Below are 21,392 nucleotides of genomic sequence, written 5' to 3' on the forward strand. Positions count from 1 at the left end.
AAGCAGCAAAAATCATTTTTACAGTGTACATTAAAAGATCAGACTGATAATTCCTGATTGTGATGTGTTTTATCTCCATCAGATTCCCATCAGCTCACTCTGGATCTGAACACAGCACATAAACGCCTCCGTCTGTCTGAGAGGAAAAGAGTGATTAAATCAACTCCCAGAGATCAGTCGTATCCTGATCGTCCAGGCAGATTTGATTTTTATCATCAGGTGTTGTGTAGAGAGAGTGTGTGTGATCAACGCTGTTACTGGGAGATTGAGTGGAAGGGGAATAATGTGTCTATATCAGTGTCATATAAGAGCATCAGCAGGAAGGGACGGGGAAATGAGTGTCAGTTTGGATATAATGATCAGTCCTGGAGTTTGAGGTGCTCTTCCTCCAGATACTCATTCATACACAATAGCAGAAAGACTGAACTCTCTGTAAAGTCCATCATCAGCAGTAGAATAGGAGTGTATGTGGATCACAGAGCAGGAACTCTGTCCTTCTACAGCGTCTCTGGAGACACAATGAGCCTCATCCACACAGTCCAGACCACATTCACTCAACCGCTCTATCCTGGGTTTAGGGTTTATAAATTATCATCAGTAAAACTGTGCTGATGAATCAGAATAGACTGCCGAGAGTTTTTACCCGTAATACTTTGAGCTCATGATAAATCAGTGACTGTCACACACTGGCTTGATAAGATAATCCGAGATAAGAGGCTTGACACAGAAAGACGATGAAAACTTTTATTTAATTAATAACTATTGATTTTTACAATGGAATGAATCAATACTGAATTTACTTAAGCTGGACAATGACACTATTTTCTTCTAGAGATGCTGTGCAGCCAAAATTATTTGACAGTTATCACTGTAAACTATGCTGCTTTTCCAACGGTCGCTGCTGCTTTTTCCATCTAGCGGTCGCTGCTGACCCTTTTCATCAAAGAGCCGCGGCTGATATTTTTCACCCAACAGTCTTCGCTTGTGGTTTGACCAGGGGCTTGCTTACATGTAAAGCTGCTTTGACACAATCTGCATTGTAAAAAGCATTATATAAATAAAGTTGACTTAATAAACATCAGGGATAAACACAAGCAAGAAACATTAACACAAGACAATGAACATAAGATGACTGAGGGTTTAAAGGGTTAGTTCACCCCAAAATTAAAATTCTGTCATTAATTACTCACCCTCATGTCATTCCAAACCCTTAAGACTTTTGTTCATCTTCAGAATACAAATGAAGATCTTTTTGATGACAGAATGCTGTCAGATTTCCTAACATAAAATGCATTTGTAACTACCACTTTTACGCTTCAAAAACTTCATAAAGAGATCGGAAAACTAATCCATATGAATCGAGCAGTTTATTTCAGATTTTCTGAAGAGAATCGATCACTTCTTATGATGAACACATTTAATTTAGGCTTTTACTCGCATGTAAACACTGATCAGCGAACATAAGCAGAAGCTCAACCTAACCTGAATAACACACCAGAACAAACCTCTTCCAGAAGCTTAAAGTGCTGCGTAACACATGAGAATGAACCTTACTGGTAAGGAGTCCATTAAGAGAGAGACATACAGGTAATCCTGACAGTAACAGTGAGATGATATAGAGTCTCTTCATTACATTAACACTACAGCTGAACTTCTGTCTCTAAAAATAACATGTTCAGGTTCTTCCAGTCGAGCCACAGAACCATATTGTTTGAGTAAAGGATGAGATCCCACTAAACTCCATAATAAAAGTCAGAGAAGGTTTAAGGATGAGTGAGAGAAACAAGGTAAAGAGAGCAACAGAAACCCAGAAAAAAACAGGCAAGGAAACTATCCGAGAAGAGAGAGGAAATATGAGACAGAAGAAAATGGAGACACAATGAGACTCACTGCAAACAGGATGATACCAGCAAATACAAGACTTTCAAAACTAAATTTAACACATTCAAAGATGATCTCAAACGACAAATGGAGAGTGAATTTGCAGAGTTTAAAGAAGACATTGAGTTAGAAGCAACAAGGAAAGAAATACAGGAACAGAACGTCAAAGTCGAGGGAATATAGACAGATTCAAGCAATGAATCAATCTCACAGTTTATTGATCAATTCCTGTGTAAATGAAGTTTATTGATCAAACCTGTGTCTGTATGTGTGTTACTTCAACCATACATCTGTGTTGTGCTTTATTTTCTTTGTTTTTATATTCAGTATAATCATTTATCATCATCAGTCATGTATGTATTTGTCATTTGATTTACACACTTTATCGTTTATTCATTTTATTATTATTCATTTATGTCATTTATTTTTGTATATTTTATGTTACTTATTTCCTTGTTACTGTAGTTTAATCTTCTGATTGTGGGTTTCACAGAATGTGGCATGTTTGTCTTCATGAATAAGAGATCGGAGGAATATCACAGTTTCAAGGTTTTATGGGATGTTGATGTGAAGCAGTCTGGAATGAACACACTTGAAGTATCTGTACTAGTCAGATAGTGATGAGGAGTCGACTACAAAAGAGTAGATTCCTGGACTCTGAATAGTCATAGAGTTGGGCTCGACTCCAGCACAGGAATCCACTCTCATTGTTGACTGTTTCTGTGTTTGAAATCTCTCACTCGCTCACTGATTCTCTGATCCCTATATCAGTTGCATGGCAGTTGCACTCAGTTATCCCATTAGAAATAAATGGTGTATAATTCAGAGGATTCTATTGTTTCTTGTCATGAATTAATCTCTAGAAGGCATTGATTCAGCTGACTGACCAGGAAATGATAGTCATGGAGGACACCACCATTCGCTACTGTGTGTCTGATCCAGATTTGTGTTTGAGAAGAATAGTGGACTCATGGAACACCCACAGAATTCCAGGAATTCCTGAAATTATTAGCAATCAGATTTTGGAATCCTAACTGACCACAACATCAACATTTGGCATCTACCCATTCTTAACAGAAGAGGACTGAATATGCAGAGCAATCCTTTATCAGCAGTTTCCTGACCTGTCCATCCTATACAACACTGCAGAGTCCAGAGTGTGTTCCTTCAGAATCCATTATTTCATTCCAGTTTGAATCCAGCAAGACAGGGGATTCTGTAGTCCTTAGGTCAGCTTGAAGTTTCTGGCCTCAGCTTCAGAAAACCTTACCACTACAACACTTTTGGGAACTGGCTTTCCATCTTGTACTTCTGCACTGTTTATTGCTCTAAAATTTGGAAACAGATTCAACATTTGATTAATCCTCACACAGTATTTAATTTACATATAAACCCTGTTCTCATAACAAAAATGTTTTCAAACCTCGTCCAAGTTCAGCTTGCACGGGCCTGGTGTTTTGAGCTCAGATTCAGATGACGCTGGCCTTGTGAAAGAGAAGTGTCCCTGACCTGACCTTGAGGCAAGTGCTGAGGTTGATGGGATGTTTGGTCGGTGTTTCTACTGGACTCGTAATGAGCCCTGAGTGTGAAGTCCAGGGAGCTGAAAGACCCTTCTGCATTGGGAATATTACAGGATTTGAAAATGAAAGTAATGGCACGGTGCGTTATACACTCACAAGGCAGCTTCATGTGTAGCGGAAAAGCAGAAGCTGACAATCACACACATGAAAACAGGCAGAATATTTGTGAATATATATCTTCACGTTTAATGTAAATAAGACAGGACATGCTGTCCATATAAGCTGTGAACGCTTTGTATACCCAAGCCATTGGAGAGAATGAGTCTGTGGACTTGCTAATTAATATTAACTATAAATTCCTTTATTTGATGTGTACCATATGATCACGATAAAATGTTGGTAATACATATGTAACGGTCCATCATTTATTTATTTACCAAACAACGGTAATTTTCTTTAAATCTGCCAGTTACGGAGGGTTTCAGGTAAGCGGATCATTATTTCTGTCTTACAATAATTAAAAATATCACAGAAGTATATAAAAGTTTATAGTTCAGATATAAACACTACAGTAGTGATCAAAATAGAGTAAAGCAGCTTTTGAAAGTAACTTGATGCTTCAAATAAGGTGAATGATAAAATTGTTTATTTGTCATTCAATCATTTATTCAAGATATTTGTTCAAAAACACTGCCTGTTATTTCTAAAGAAGTCACTGCTCGCTACTGAAATATGAATATACATCTCTATAGCTCTGACTGATTTTAAAGTGTCATCTACTTGTAGAAAAACACTGAAATAAGAATGCACTGTTTATCTTTCAATCAGTTATTACGTGTTAAAGTTGCGCTGGTTACTATAGCAACAGTAGGCTTCTGATGCGTTTTCTTTCCGAATTATCACTGGACAGTAGAAAAGTGAAAATTGTAGCATTTTATTAAAGTTAAAATAAGATAAAACCCCTCATATCATGGAGAGGTGTGTTATAAAATGTTTGGTATAAACTTTGGTATCTATCCCCCACCCAATGGAGAGGTGGATTCACTGTGTCTGCACTCAAAAAAAAGCTCAATTCTATCACCTTGGCTGCTAAACTTCTCCCCTTCATCAGCCTTAAGGATGCCAAAACACTGATACATGCATTCACATCTTCACGTCTCGACTTTAGCAATGCCTTTATTGGTTTACCTGTCAGCTCCATCACCAGGCTTCATTATATACAAAACTCAGCTGCTAGAGTTCTGCTCAGCTCCCATTACTCCCATTCTGTTTGAACTTCACTGGTTACCAGTATCATTTCACATTAAAACCGTATTAAAAATCTTGCTTACATTGAAGTCACTTCATGGTTTGGCACTTCACTATCTCTGTGACTTGCTTCACTCCTACATTCCCACTCTGGGCTCCTCTCTGTCCTAGAATTCACCTCTCCTCTATGGGCAGCAGGTTATTCAGTGTAGATCTGGAACTCACTCCTGCAGTCGCTTCACTTCATCACATCAATCTTGGAATTCAAAACCAGTTTTCTGTTTTCTCTGTTATCTGTCTTAATTTAGATCTTTGATTTTTCTGGATATCCCATACTTTCAATTATTCGTTCAAAATTGACCCGATGCCACACAGAGATATACACGTCCCGGGTTTGCGCAGATCTCACGGACACAAACTCGTCAATCTGATCTTCGTCAGAGGATGTAGGGTTAGCTAATACCTTTTAGTCGGTTGCCTACTGCTCATTCGTAAAAAAGTGTGGTTTATTTAGCCACTTCCATACACCTTGCTAAATCAGTGATAGACAGAAATCAAAAGGTCTTCAGATGAAGTGCCTACTGCTCCCATCATTCATGAGCCTTTAGTTTGACATATTCTGAACATAGATTTGTGGTAGCACCAGCCTCCTCATAGTCTACTGGTCATAATGATTTAAGAATAATACAGAATTAATCAAATATACCATTTTATTTGTCAGGTAAAATTGTATCATGCCAATTACACAATTAGACAATTAGAAGCCAATGCATACACACAGTGTTGTGCGAGTGTTTTTAAGACACTCACCCAGCACCGCATGGGGGTTTCTGGCTACAGAATTTCCCAAATGGCTGCTCTGCAACCTTCCCTTAAATTCCCAGACTAGAACAAAAGGATTGTAAATATTTACTACACTGACACCTGGGGCCTGTACCATGAAGCCGGATTAGCTGGCTGGCCAGGTAAATTTCAGATTAGTTTGCGGCAATCCTGGGTTTTATGTACCATGAAAGTAGCTTGGTGTTTAGTGGTGTTCATCGCCATAGTAACTCACGCTGCTCGGCTAACCTGCTCTGGGGCAGGTTTTGTTCTGGTTAAGAGATCTCAAACCGAAATTGGACCAATCAGATGTGAGCTAAGTGACACTGACACATCCAACGCAATATAGTCACTTCGAATTAAAGGTCACTATATAGAAAAAAAAAAAATTATATAATTATTGTTATTTTAATTATTTTAGTTGAACAACTATTATTAAGCATTTTGTTTAAATGAATATTAATATATATAAATCATATGTAATATAAAATATGCTGTAGAATCAATAGATAACGTTTTAAAAATGACTGTGACTGTCAGGGTTCTGTTTGTTTTCTGTGTCACGTGTTCCTTTGTTCAGAGCCTCGTCGCAAGATGGCCGCCACCCCAGAACCTTGTTGCAAGATGGCCGCCACTCCAGAGCCTCGTCGCAAGATGGTTGCCACTCCATATCGCTATATGTCCTCTTTCATGGAGAAGTATTTTCTTCAGTGTTAATGTATTTAAATTCTTCATATTTTTCAGTCTCTTAACCTTAAGCAAGATTTTGACATTTTGATTATGACACCTGGGGAAATCTCTAAGCACTGGGGCCATTTTGGGGATTTCCGCCTGGATTTTGTCACGTTTCAGTTTGTGCTTGGACTTTCAGTTTGTATTTTGATTTGTTCATGTTTCCCGCCACTACTTTGTTTCAGTGGTTATGATCATAATTAGTTAGGTTGTTTCAGCTGTTCGTCATTTATCATCTAGTTTCTGTCTATGATTTAATCTGCACTCTTCCCTGCACTCTTTGTCCAGTCTCTGCTATGTTTTTGCCTGCTTTTTTTGAGTTAGAATTAAACCTTTTGAGTTTTTGGAAACTTGATTCATCTGTCTACTTTGGATTACCTGCACACATTACACTATAATCTGCTGTTGCAGTTGAATTTACACAGTCTGCTGTGTTGTCAGCATTATGACACCCAGGTCTGCTGGGAAAATGTCTTTAAATGTTGTTGTTTACATTAGCCAGATCTGTGATCAGAGCATGAGATCACCATTTGAGGTGCTGTGCTGTTTGTTTAACAGTTGGTATTTATGGTATTAATTTAGATCTTCGATTTTTCTGGATATCTCATACTTTCAAATATTCGTTCATAACGTAGACAGAAACACACTACAACAGATTTGGCTTTACGATTTGCAGACACATTTTTCAAACGTCACTCAGAACCAGGAAACAGGAAACACTTCTGTTCAGAGAAATTGAAACTGTAAAGTTGAAGTAAAGTTGAGGTGTTGTGGGCTTGTGTCTCTGTATTCATGCAGTAAAATGGCAGAAGTCGGAATTTCTCAGGATGAGTTCAAGTGTCCAGTGTGTCTGGACCTCCTGAAGGATCCAGTGACCATTCCCTGTGGACACAGTTACTGTAAGAGCTGTATTACAGACTTCTGGGATCAGGAGGATCAGATGAAAGTCTACAGATGCCCTCAGTGCAAACAGACCTTCAGTTCAAGACCTGCTTTAGCTAAAAACACCATGCTGGCTGAAGTGCTGGAGAAACTGAAGAAGACTAAACTTCCTGCTGACTGTTACGCTGGAGCTGGAGATGTGCAGTGTGACGTCTGTACTGGAAGAAAACACAAAGCTGTCAAGTCCTGTTTGGAGTGTCTGAACTCTTACTGTCAGAATCACCTTGAAGAACATGAGAGTTTCTTTAAAAGAAAGAGACACAATCTGACTGAAGCCACTGGACGACTGCAGGAGATGATCTGCCAAACACATGATAAACTCCTTGAGGTTTTCTGCCGCACTGACCAGAAGTTTATATGTGTGCTGTGTACGATGGATGAACATAAAAACCACGACACTGTATCAGCTGCAGCACAGAGGACAGAGAAACAGGTATGAACTATAAACTAGACACTGATGAAATAATGTTGACACTATTTATATTGGCACCCATATGATCAGGTAACATCATTCACACTGCAGACGTCAGCAGATGTGAACAGTAGCTGCGAGTGGACTTTCACTACTGAGTGTATTTGTGCTCCACATTGAACTTAACAGAAAATATATTGAAAGGCACCGTAAACATATTTATCAACATAAACTTTTGCAAAACAGGCTTTGATGAAGCAACATAAAATAGAAAATATTCACCGGTTGTTTGACAAAATATATCTCTGTCTAGAATAACACAAGTTAAATGCAGCAGTAGACAAAAACACTTTTCTTTTCATTAAATCTGTCTCAGTCCATATGAACTCAGTTGTTTACAGCTTCACTTCAGGCTTTGGCTTCTGTTCTGTGTTTTCAAAATCAATTTTTGATGAAATTTGTGATGCCTGTCTTCATGTAAATTAGAACAACTGATTCCTGATCAACATTTTATAACTGATGGCATTTATTAGTTATTAACAGAAATACTCAATGTAGTGATCCAGTAAGCCACTTTTTTTTTTTTGGTCATATAGAGCCTTAGCTGTTACACAGCGGAAACACTGTCAGTGTGAAGCTCTACATCTGTGTCAGTTTCACTTTTATGATACTTATGCTTGCAGAGTGAAACAGGCCATGTGCTTCACGTAAATTTATGTTCGATGGTGGAAACTAATTAATCATTCCTTAAGGAGTTTGAACCTACAGCCATTGGTTATTAATTCTACTGTTACTGGACTTGGGTGAGGTGAAGGGATGAAGCGAAGACTCAGTAATGCAGAAGTTAAGGGCTTTTATTAGTTATGCTCGTCCTGTGTGCTCACAATACAAACACACAGAGCATGAATGTCTGAATCCTGGCACACAACCGAAACCAAACTAGACATGAGTGCCGGAATCTGAACACCACACTTTGAACATAAAACAAGGCACACAGACAAGAGATCGCACAAAGACAAGGCAATACAGAAGCGTCAGGGCTCTGTCATAAAACCAAGAATAAACTAGACCAAAGTGACAGAACCCTGACAGATATAGTGACAGCAGTATGATGTGACATCTCTGTTATTGGTTTGTGCTGCAGAAGCAGCTGAAGGAGACGCAGAGGTTGTTCCAGCAGAGAATCCAGCAGAGAGAGAAAGATCTTCAGCAGCTGAGAGAGGCTGTGGAGTCTCATAAGGTGAGTCTGGAGAAGAAGAGAAGTTTGAGAAATCTCAGTCAGGACTCACTGAAGCCACTGTGTGATTGTGATGTGTGTCCTAACAGCGCTCTGCACAGACAGCAGTGGAGGACAGTGAGAGGATCTTCACTGAGCTCATCCCCTCCATTGAGAGAAGCTGTTCTGAGGCCACACAGCAGATCAGAGATCAGAAAAAGACTGCACTGAGTCGAGCCGAAGGACGACTGGAGCGTCTGGAGCAGGAGATCAATGATCTGAGGAGGAGAGATGCTGAGCTGGAGCAGCTTTCATACATACAGGATCACATCCATTTCCTGCAGGTAAGAGATCTAGAAGAACAGGATCATAGTGGACTTGAGCAAGAGACTCACAGAGAAACATTTCATGAGAGCAGAATGAGCGGCTGACTGAAGTGTTGTCAGGAACTCTGTGTACATTTACATTTAGTCATTTAGCAGACGCTTTTCTCCAAAGCGACTTACAAATGAGAATAGTAGAAGCAATCAAATCAACATGAGTACAACAGTATGTAAGTGCCGTGTCCAGTCACAGTTTCATCAGTAAAGTGCTCGTAGCAAGGTTTTTTTTTTTTTTTCTTTTTTTTAAATATATACACAAATAGATGGACAAAAGAGAATAGAAAATTGAAAAAAGAAAGTAAAATATAAATAAAAAATAAGTGCTAATATTACTGGGTCAAGTGTTGACGAAAAAGATGTCTTTAGCAGTTTTTTGAAAATGGCTAAAGACTCAGCTGCTCGGATAGAGCATGGTAGGTCATTCCACCAACCAGGAACAGACCAGGAGAAGGTCCGTGAGAGTGATTTTGTGCCCCTTTGGGATGGCACCACAAGGCGATGTTCACTTGCAGAACGCAAGCTTCTGGAGGGCGCATAAGTCTGAAGAAGTGAGTTTAGGTATAGTTTAGTGGTTGTTCTGTAGGCAAACATTAGAGCCTTGAATTGGATGCGAGCAGCTTTTGGCAGCCAATGCAAACTGATGAAGAGAGGTGTGACATGCGCTCTCTTCGGTTCGTTAAAGACCAGTCTTACTGCAGCATTCTGGATCAGTTGTAGAGGCTTGACTGTGCATGCTGGAAGGCCAGCCAAGAGAGCATTACAGTAGTCCAGTCTGGATAGAACAAGTGGATAGAAGGCAAATCTGCAGGACCGGGCCGTTGTAGTGATATGATCTGTGAAGCTTAAACAATCATCCATCACCACACCAAGGTTCCTGGCTGTCCTGGAGGGAGTTATGGTTGACGACCCAAGTTGAATAGAAAGGTTATGATGAAGTGTTGGGTTGGCACCGACCACAAGCAGTTCCGTTTTTGCAAGGTTTAGTTGAAGGTGGTGGTCCTTCATCCAGGCAGAAATGGCTGTCAGGCAGGCTGCGATGCGACCAGCAACCGTCGGATCATCTGGTTGGAATGAGAGTTAGAGTTGTGTGTCATCAGCATAACCATGTTCCTGAATGACAGATCCTAGTGATGACATGTAAATGGAGAAGAGAAGTGGTCCAAGCACCGAGCCCTGAGGTACCCCAGTAGCAAGATGAGTATTGTGTTATATAATCATAAGGTAGATCCTCATCTGATCATCTTGGTTTAAAATAGACGACACTTATAAATGCATTTCAGCTCTGGAAATCTCCTGAGCTCTTTCTTCTGGGATATATATTTAGCTGCCAAACTCCACTAGTGCCACAAACAGTTCAAAACTTCCAGAACATTTAAACTTTTTTTTAACCAAATTTTCCCTTCTGGTTTCTTACATCATGGTGAAATCTTGATGGTACCAATTCTGAGTAATATTCAACAAATTTACTTCAGGTGATCTTCAAACCTGATAAAATGGATTTGCATTTTCTTAATTGTTTGACCGTTTCCTTGAGGATCACACCCATGAGTATCTCCAACTAGATCACATGGTGCTCTACCCAGACGACTCCCTGTGCACCTTATATCACGCCGGCCTCAAAGAGCAGACAGAGGCGTTCCTGTCTGTAGATAAGATAATCTGTAGATAATCTGTGAGTATGTGAAGTCAGTGCTCCTCAGCTGTGTTTCCCCCTTCACAGTGGGTGAAGAGGAGGAGGATCCCAAATACGGTGGTCCTGGACCTAGCACTCATTGACCTACATATTCTGGAATGGACTCCTGCCTATTCTCTCAACCTTGAGCTCTCTTCTTCTCCACCGGTCCCACCAGGCCTACTGGACTTTCTGGTTCCAAATAGTTCCCTAGCCCTCCTTCCTCTGCTGGTCCCGTCCAGCCTCCTGGCTCCTTTGTCTCCGCTGGTCCCGTCCATCCTCCAAGCTCCTGCATTACAACCATGGAGGTCATGCAAAGCCCCGTCGTCCTCACAAGTTCCGTCCAGCTCCTCGGCTCCTCCCTTTCCACTGGCTTCATTCAGCTTCCATCCATGTTTCACCACCACGAGTCCCTCAATTGTCCTCAGTGTGAAAAGATGGATCTCAAAATCATACAGTCACTCCTGGAAAGGGTTCAAATATGCAAAAGATGCTGGAAATCTGAAGAATTTTTGGGACCGGGAGGATTTTTCTGAAGAACAGTGCTCAGTTTAACAACCATCACAAAACAGAAAAATGTCTCAGGTTACATATGTAACCATGGTTCCCTGAGAAACAGGGAACGATACTCTGCGTTTGAAACGCTATGGGGAACGTCACACGTGACCCGGTGTCTGAAAGCCAACTATCCAACAACTCCAATCCCTATTGGCCGGCGACAGCCTATGACGTAATATGGCGCGACCTGGAAGTATAAAAGGAGCGCCTGGAGAAACAGTCAGTATCTATCGTCTTAAGGGACTGTTCTGCAAGCAGGCAGCCCGAAACATGGAAAGGAAACGCAGAGTCTCGTTCCCTGTTTCTCAGGGAACCATGGTTACATACGTAACCTGAAACGTTCCCTTTCGAAAGGGAACTCGCTCTGCATTTGAAACGCTATGGGGAACGATATACCCACGCCGCCATGCTTAAGGAGAGTGCATGCCAAAAAATATGGCTGACAAATGTCGAGCAGTTTCGAAGGAAACGCAAATCACCCTTGGGTTACACCAGGCTGTCAGTGACAGCATTCTCTACGGCCAACAGCCCAAGCTGAGCCACAAAGAGGCCTTCCGTAGAAAGCCTACTAAGGCCGCTAAAGGCATCTGGGACCAACTTTTCAGAGGAAAAGTGTCCCTTAAAGGGAATGTGGCCAGGGAACCAAACAGAGTCACCAGTCACTAGAGGGGAATGAAGTCACCCCCAATGCCACCATGGAGGCCAACCTGGTCTGATGCAGGACAAACTTAGTCTTGGCCAACCCTGTCTGAATACAGAATCTCTATAACGCATTCTTCAGAGAAGAGCAAGTAAGAGTGACTGCGAGAGGGGCAGTAAGCAACTCAAACCCACGCGTAGAGACGGGCATCCTGGAGAGCAGAACTCAGCTGAGTGCTATGAACCCTCGTATTGAGGGGAGTATAATCCGCTCATCCTAGGATCTACTCAGCGCTTGATTATTTGCACTGAGGAGGCTGTGCGCTAGAGAACCCTGATACAGGGGAGCACAAACCAGCCTAGGGCTGAACCATAGGAGGAGCCATGATCAGCTTAGGGAGCTAAGCACTGTTATACAGACAACCCTAGCAGGGAAGTACAAAGCTCAACCTAACAGGTAGACCATACTGTGGGCACATAATCACGGAGGCCAGAAAGGGGCCTACATCATGATAATAGCTTTATATGGAGCATGACTCATATACGAAAAGCATTTCGTCATATTAGAAGAACATTCAATGGTGGCCTTTAAGACATACGGCGTTAATCTATTGGCCATTAGGGTTCTAGGAGCAAAAATAGAACCAACCTAGATAGTAGGTGGCTGTTTAGCTCAACTAGAGTAGAAACCCAGACTCAAGGAGGCTGATGTAGTTGTAACCAAACCTCAGTAAGGTTTTTACCAGAAAAACTCACCCCTGAGAGGTCAGCCACTCAGAAGAGTACTCAGTAAAAGCACCTTTTACTCTCAAAGTGAGAGGAGTACATAACTGAACTCCAACATGCTACACAGGAGGCCCATAGGGCCTACCTTTGTAAACACGTGGCATCAGCAAGTGGCGACCATAACCACAACAACCATCAGGCCATGCATTCAACGATTTAGTTTCTAAAAGGAAATGCATATTACGCCACATACTCCTCAAGAGGCCTGCTTAAGGCCTACTCAACAGAGGTGGGGTGTGGCCGATGGTGGTATTGGATTCACAAGCATCCTGCCAGCATGTCAGCTAAAAAGGAGGCCTTATGGGGCCTCCAAGTTCAGCAACGAAGGGGCGTTCAGCCCGTTTGTCCATATAAACACAAACTGTGCCAACATGTAAACTAAAAAGGAGGCCTTATTAGAGCCTACCCTAGTAAACACATGGCATCAGCCAGTCCAAGACCATACCAACCATCAGGCCATGCATTCAGTGAAAAACCTTTCACGCATAATACTGAGAGAAGGAATGCATATTACACCACCATACTCCACGAAAGGCCTGCTTAAGGCCTACTCAACAGAGGTGGGGCGTGGCCGATGGTGGTATGGGTTCTTGGATTCCCAGGCATCCTGCCAGCAAGTCAGCTAAAAAGGAGGCCTTGTGGGGCCTACAATCTCAGCAACAAGTGGTCTTCAGCCTGTTTGCAGAATAAAACACAAACTGTTTGCCATGAACTAGAAAGGAGGCCTGTTGGGGCCTACCGTTCCAATGACACATGGCTTCAGCTCATGAAATAAAGGGAACCAAGCTACAGGAGACCAGCTCTAACCCAACAATAGCTGTGGGAAGCTAACTGCAGCCTGAGCTAGGCTACACATTCCAACAGGCAATGTACCCTAAATCATATGTGACTAAAGGGAACCAAACAATGCCAACATGGTCTCACATAGTTTACACTGCCACAGGCTGCCACGCAATATGACTGTGACTGAAGCCCAATTGTTTAATTTTGCATGAGTGGCGCGCAAATCACTGTAGGCATGTTCACCAGCGCGCTCCAAAAGTGTTTAAAAGATTTCTATGCGACGCTGATGATAAAATGTGCAACCCATTTGGATTCTATTGAGGATAACGCTACGGAGAAAGTCGAACATGATCTAAAACAGCCACTAAAATGACTGATGAAAAGAGGGGAAAACATCATCCTGCAAGCTGAAGACCACATTTACTAGAATTGATCACGTTCTGTTGTATTTATTGTGGCAAATTTTGACTAGTTGTAGAATTTATAATAGATAATCTGTTAAGGGAATATATTTTTCACTAAAGATTTATATTACAGCTGTGGCATGTTGTAGCTATAGTTTCTAACTGTGTTGCTAGTTTTCATAATATAAGATATAAAAAGAAAGAAAGAAAGAAAAATGGTCTTACCTGTAATTATATCCTTATTGTAACAAATGCTATAGTTAACAATTACAAAAACTGTTATTTTAAGGCCGAGTACAAGTTAGAAAGAACTTTAAAATATGGACCTTCTTGAATTTTTGACTAAACAATTGGTTTTGTATAAGAATGTATGAATATGAATATTTGATTACTGTACTGTATTTTTCTATTACATTTACATTTGCATAATAATCAGCAACATAATAATAAATCATCTGCTAGTGCTATAGCCATGGTAGGTCTCTGACTAAATACTGATACCTAGAGGTCAAAAGCAATAGCGAAAGTAATAGGTTATTATTATTAAATTGCAGACAAAGATTTTGGATAGCTAGATTGACTTGTATGTTTGGTGCGGAATGGGTGCGGTAGGGGCCCCAACCTCATATTCTTTCATAGGGCCCAAAATTGCTAGCGGCGCCCCTGGACACAAATAAACCTCAACTGGGGAATATAATAGTCACCAATCTCTCCAACAGAGGCTAACATCAAAAAGCCTGCTATTATGAGAACAGGTGCTAACCTGTGGCAGCATAAGTAAGCTCACAATCAAATGTAGAGCAAAAGTCTAGAACTTAAAGCAAATGTAATGCTTTGACATACATGCTGTTTCCAATGAGGATAAACATTTTTTCCACACAGATTCTCAAATCTGTACTAAGCCCTAGAGAACGAAGGTTAAAAGCTAGCACCGTCAACTCAAACTTGATTAAGAAAATCAAGTGGCTCAGAGGAAAAAACATTTTCCATAGCATGAAAAGTTCTAGAAGTGGGGCCTAGCATACACCTGCATAACTTATCTACGCAAAGATAAGGGCCTACCACCTGAGAAAAACAGCATCAGGGAGTCTAAAAACAGTCTACAACCTAGCTGTAAACCTTACCAATTGCATTCCTATATAAAATATATATACACATGTATATAAATAAACATACATTATATATATATATATATATATATATATACACATACATATATATAGGAGGTGAAAGAAGAAGAGGAGAGGGTAGATATAAATCGCCCTTGCAGCTGGGGGATCGATTACAAACGCAGAGGTGTTTACAATCGATCACCCATCTCACTCTCGCTTCTTCCTCCTCCCGTCTGTCTGGGCTCAGATACAAATCTGAACAGCTAGGGGTTTTCCATGCCCTCCCGATCTCAAACGTGGAGATCCGGAAGGAATGGAAAGCTTATGGGAGCTGCAGCGTTCATAGACAGAAAGGAACTGCTCGTCGAGCCGTCCGCGTGCAGCCCCTTTCTTAACGCGCTCTCACGGCAGCTGTAGCCTGCCGAAAAGCGCGTCCCAAAAACACCAGCAGCTCCGCAGCCAGAGGAGCGCTCGCTGCCGGACGCGATGACGTCAAATACGAACGTCATTGTCATCCAACAATTCATCCTCGTCAGCCCCAGGGGAGCTGAGAGAGAATACAACTCCCTCAAACTTCCCAACAAGCTCACCTGCAAGCCCTATGATTGCAGTCGCCGTTTTGCCTCAGCACAAACAGGGCCAGAATCACCAGGCACAGATGCGGACACATCTTCCCTCGAGAAGAGTGCCGAACGAGAACGGAGCGTCCCGATAGGAAGACGCTCACAGTAAATAACAGACAAACACACAGACAGCGCTCTCAAGCACTGTCTATGCACGCTCCTCTCCAGACAGAAAACGCCCAGAAATGTGTATATCAAGTGTCAAACCCTGGGACACGGATGAACACACTCTCTTGAACGTTTGTAAGGCATATTATAGAATCCCTTACCGGAGTCGATATAGTCGCGATCAGACAGAACAGACCCGAAAGACGAAAAGATACTGGCTGTTTCTCCAGGCGCTCCTTTTATACTTACGGGTCGCGCCATATTACGTCATGGGCTGTCGCCGGCCAATAGGGATTGGAGTTGTTGGATAGTTGGCTTTCAGACACCGGGTCACGTGTGACGTTCCCCATAGCGTTTCAAACGCAGAGCAAGTTCCCTTTCGAAAGGGAACAGTCGTGGATCATCCAGGTAACCACACACAGTATTAATAATTTTTATGAATAAATAAGTATTCATGTGAATAAACATTTATAAATGACTTACAGATCAGAAGATTATTTTGCTGTTGCTGTCATTCATTTTTTAAATATATAATTTCAAAATACACTAAATATTTGGATTCATGATCGCAGTCTTTGTTATAACATTTAAAATGATATCTTTCTTATCATAATATTCAGCTGCTTAAATGTTCTTAGCACATGGTGATTTTCTGCACGATTATGACAAAAATCACAATTGTCGATTATTCACTTGAAAATGTAATTGCGATTATTAATTACGATTATCACAATTTACATTGAGTGATGTTATGAATAGCTTTATTGTTTGAAGCAATAATCATGTTTTGCTTGGCCTGCTCAAAGTCGCACTGGATTTTCTCTTTAGCGTAAGGTTGAGAGGTCTGTCTATCACTCTTTTCCATGTTTGTAGAGTTAGTTCGTGGAGTAAATATATAGGCTGTGGTGTTGTCACGATACTGGAATTTCTAACTTCGATACGATACTTGAAAAGTACCGATATTCGATACCATTTTCGATATCATGGGCTGAACAATGAAAAAAAAAAAACAATGTATATACTGTCATATAGATATTTTTAATATTATTTCTTTTTTTTTCTTTTATTTGTCCATCTATTAAAAGTCTAGGCAATCAAAAATTTCTTCTGAAGAGAGAAAGCTTTTTAGCTTTTTTCATATAAATGTTGATCAGTTACCATTACAATTATCTCACAAATATTTGCTAACTCAGTGTATTTGATTTTACAATGGGGTAATTTTGTTGCAATATCTTACACACAGCACAAGGAAGCTTGATTTCAAATGGTAAATTGAATTTAAAAAAGGACAAGTAAACAGTAATAAAATAAGAACAAATTAACAAATTACTAACAATAGCACAAATAAATACAATAGAATAAAGATTAAATAGACTTTCTTTTTTTCAGTTAGGTCTAACAGTAGTAATCAGATAAGAAACAAAGTAATGAAATGTAAAATAACATTGGATAATCTTCATTGTAAAAGTTAAATACAGATTAATCAATTAAAGTTACAGAAGTTAATCAGTCAAGAGTGATTTTCTCTTTGTCTTTTGTTGTTTTATTAACATTAACAACATAGAAAGCAGCACGTTTATTCGGCTACTGTCCCTTTAAGACATGACGAACGCACGGACACATTCTTCCTGAACTGTTTTACGTTGATACTCACCAAGATGGGCATTGTGACATTGTGTATTTGACCATTAATAAGCCGTGCGTCTCAACTCGCTGTCAGAGAGGAGAGCGAGAACGCGCAGCTGGTATCGGTGTATCGATACTGCAGGAAGGAGTATTGGTATCGTTTCATATATTTCAGTGTCGATACATATCGAAATGTCGATATTTTTGACAGCACTAGGCTGTGTACACCAATTTTTAAAAATGGCGGGTGCTGGCGTTTCGCATGCGTTCGACATATCAGCGTACACCTACGTCACTGGTAGCTCTGTGCTTTTGTGCTGGGTTAGACCTTTTATACTCTGAAGTAGTCCTGATTCGCCTCTCGCAACGCAACATGCTCTAAACACACCTCTTAAACACGCAGAATAATGTAAGTGGATATTTTTCCTTGTAATTGCGCCTTTGAACGATTACGAAATCGTGGCATCCGTAATCGCGATTAGAAATTCGATTAATTTTGCAGCCCTACCCTGAATGTGACACCACTGATGCACTTGATCTGTTACATTTATGTTATTGCCAGATGCTTTATAATCCAAAAGATTTCCAAGAAAGTTCACATATAATGTAAATGGCAAAAGTGTGGAGGTGATGAGCTTTGATTTCTGTTTTCTGTAGAGTTTCCAGTCTCTCTCAGCTCCTCTTGAATCTACAGATGTAGATGACGATCTCTTCAGTTCTCTCTCCTCTTTTGATGGCGTGAGAGAATCTGTCCTTCAGCTGAGAGACAAACTGGAGGATTTCTGCAAAGAGGAGCTCAAGAAGATCTCTGACAGAGGTAAAGTCCTGGAGATTCATCTGATCCTCCATCATCTCATATCATGTAGAAGATCATATTAGAAATGTCTTAGGAACGGATGCAGGGATCATTTTCTCTTGACATGATAATCACACTCTTCATGTCTGTTGATTTCCACAGTCACTTTCACCAACATTGTTCCCAAGACCAGGAATGACTTCCTACAATGTAAGTCACTAAGAAAACAAGCAGAAAAACTCACTGAGTGTGTTCATGTTCTTCCTGTAGAAGGAGAAAGAAAACACGACAGAAGAGTTTCAAAGTGCTCTACATAAAAAGAAAACAAATACAGAAGTGATAAAAAGAGTGATAAAAAATGCATTATAACAAATAAGAAAATGCAGTGCAATCAGTTCCTAAAAATAGAAATAGCAATAAAAGCAGAGAATAAAAATTGATATAAAATGTATTTAAACAGTTTAGAATAAAAAAGAGGATACATAAAATACAGTGCAATCAGTTCGGACGTAGCACAGTGCATGTAGCACATTTAGCTGACCAACTCTCAAAATCTGTGTGCAGAAGCTGCGCGACACACTGAACAGTGCAGAGAGAATGTATTTACATTGTAGTGAAGTGCAGAGCAGTCCTGACTGTTGTTTTGAGCAATACACTGAGTTTATTCATTAACACTGAGTATTAGCCTAATTGGTGTCACACAGCTCTGCCAGCTAAACTTCTAAAGCAAAGTCACAGATCATTGTGCGACTCGCAGCAAAAGCGCACAGAGTAGTGGTTCATTCCTGAATGAATCAGAGTCTTTGAACAAATCAGTTGAGTGTGTGATTCACCAGCCATACAGCTTTTTATTACTGAATGAATCAGTGTTTCGAGTGAATCGATTGAACAAAATGACTCATTCTTTAGCACAGGGACCCAAGTTATAGATTATAAAACTTGACAAAGGTGTGCAGTACATTTTGATATCTAATTTGGTGAGACAAATGATAACTAAGTGATTTAGTAAATCCAAAGAAAAACAAAACAAACAATAACTTCATGAGTTAACACTGTATGCATACATTTTGTCAGGCATATGTAGACTTGACTTTGTGTGTGAAGATCAAATCTATGTGGCTGCATTTCACTGTGGCTATGTGTAAATGCAATCATGCTCCAAACAAAGGTGAGGAAGTTTTACAATTGTGATGCAAATTTGGTCCTGTTGTTGTAACAGGGAGCCAGCAGGAGAATGTGGGTATGAGGTGTGCTCTGGCTCAAAATCTTTTCACACCAAAGTTTTTGTTAAGGAGCATGATAAAGTGCAAAGTTCAGAGTTACTGAATCCTGTTGTGAGGAAAGCATTTTCATGGTTAATGCAATTGTAAATCACATTGTAGCCACATGGCAATTCTGTGCTCCTGTACATGGTTTTACTCCAGCTATATGGAAAATAGCAGAGTGTTCCATTTAGGAGACAAATTCAACATAGTCACACATGCAACTTGAAATTGCTATACAATTCCAGTACTACACTTATTATTCCAATTAACACAAGATACATAGCCTAGAATGCATAACATCTACAACCTTTAACCTAAGTGTTTCAAACAACACTTACAGTAAAGCAATCATGTGTTTTAAATAATAAACTCAGCTAGTCTATGTGTACATGTAGTATCACAAACAACTTTAATGTGTGTTCTATGCACACAATGTGTTTACCACAATTACACAGTTGATAATACAAACAGGATCATTGCAACTTGGATGTTTAACTATTAAATATTGCTATTGGGCTGCTAATCCACTAGCAAGTGAAGTTAATAGTTGGAGGCCTTGCATGAACAATGCAAGTTAACTCACTTAGAGATTTACCTGCAATTGAGCGCTGATCTTTGCCCTTAGAAAGTGGTTTCCTATTTTTCTGAAAATAAGGTGGAGGTCTACCCCTACCCAGTGACCAGCATTTTACCTCTGTATGGCCTATTTTCTGACAGGAACTGCAAAACCTGTTCTCTTTGCCACAGGGTTGTTTGCTGTGTTCTCCTGGAGTTTGAGGATTTTCATGACTCTCTAATGCTCGTACACCATGCGTTCTGGTACATGCATCACCTTAAGAACTGAAATAGGCACACTTTCTTGGATAGTGGCCTCTGAACAAAACATTCTAGATTTATTAGAGCAAGTCACCTCATCTAAGAAGTGAACATGCTTTTTAGTGCATGAGGAGGTTTTGGGAGACTTTTGAGCATTTAGCTTAGCCTTGAGATCTGCAATGGTCTCCTTGTGTTTTTTACACTTTTCAGTCAGGTCTAACTGCTCAGCTAGTAAATTATCTAGATGTGTTTGAAGATCCTGAATCTTTAACTCTGACTGTTGTGCCTCTGCATTTTTAGAATGCACTTCTTTACATTTAGCATCTATACTTGAAAATAGATGTGTGGTCACATCACGTAGCCTCGTACAACTTATGAAGTTTGAAGCCTCAATTATTTCACCATGTTTTAATTTCTTTTGGTGTTTGCCAATTATGTCCCACCATTTGAGCATTTCATCATCTGAACATTTAATCCCAATATACTGTTTCTTAAGTTTACACAAAGTAGGCTCAACTTTTTTGCTCCATAAAGCAAACAATACGTCACTCTTTTCAGAAATTTTCCCTTCAATTCCTGAGGAGATCTGAATGTTCTCAGACTGTACAGTAATGGGACTATTGAAGCTATTTAAAATTCATTTTAAATTCTGTTTCATGCAATTCATGCAAATGGAGACTTTTCCTATCATACCATTAAACAATGAAAACAGACTTACCCATTCCTTGGTGAGACGATCAGCTTTAATTTATTCACAAGATCAACTGTGAAAAATGTCCTCATTCTGATCAAAGTAAATTTCAGAAAACTCACTGCAAGAGATCCCGGGTTCCCTTTCAGTCGGTCATGTTCGACGTACATCAGTAGTGACCGACGAATTGGGATATCGCTAGAGAGCCCTATCTGCTTCGAGTGTATAAAAACAAGCCAATGGAATTGGCGTGCGATATTTGCATAATGCGCACCGCCCCCGTGAGGAGGGTATAAATACGGAAGCGGATGCAAACACACTCTGTCTTTCGCTTCAAAGCCAATCTGGTGTCCTTTC

At 40.3% G+C, this 21,392-nt stretch overlaps 1 protein-coding gene and 1 long non-coding RNA gene across 2 annotated transcripts in view; one reads left to right on the forward strand and one right to left on the reverse strand.

The window, feature by feature from the left end:
- LOC127511462 (uncharacterized) overlaps positions 1-21,392 on the forward strand; it is a 51,938-nt gene that overhangs the window by 21,800 nt on the left and 8,746 nt on the right. The window contains exons 6-11 of the mRNA XM_051892276.1: positions 83-610; positions 6,953-7,578; positions 8,702-8,797; positions 8,884-9,117; positions 18,125-18,284; positions 18,426-18,473. Of these exons, the coding sequence (XP_051748236.1) occupies positions 83-610; positions 6,953-7,578; positions 8,702-8,797; positions 8,884-9,117; positions 18,125-18,284; positions 18,426-18,473 (1,692 nt within the window). The remainder of the gene's footprint in view (positions 1-82; positions 611-6,952; positions 7,579-8,701; positions 8,798-8,883; positions 9,118-18,124; positions 18,285-18,425; positions 18,474-21,392) is intronic.
- On the reverse strand, positions 2,327-3,989 carry LOC127511314 (uncharacterized). Its single transcript, XR_007929996.1, has 2 exons — positions 3,305-3,989; positions 2,327-3,209 (listed from the first exon to the last, which is right to left on the reverse strand). It is a non-coding gene; the product is annotated as an uncharacterized LOC127511314 (long non-coding RNA).

The sequence above is a fragment of the Ctenopharyngodon idella genome, chromosome 4 (assembly GCF_019924925.1).
Source record: "Ctenopharyngodon idella isolate HZGC_01 chromosome 4, HZGC01, whole genome shotgun sequence".
NCBI lineage: Eukaryota > Metazoa > Chordata > Actinopteri > Cypriniformes > Xenocyprididae > Ctenopharyngodon > Ctenopharyngodon idella.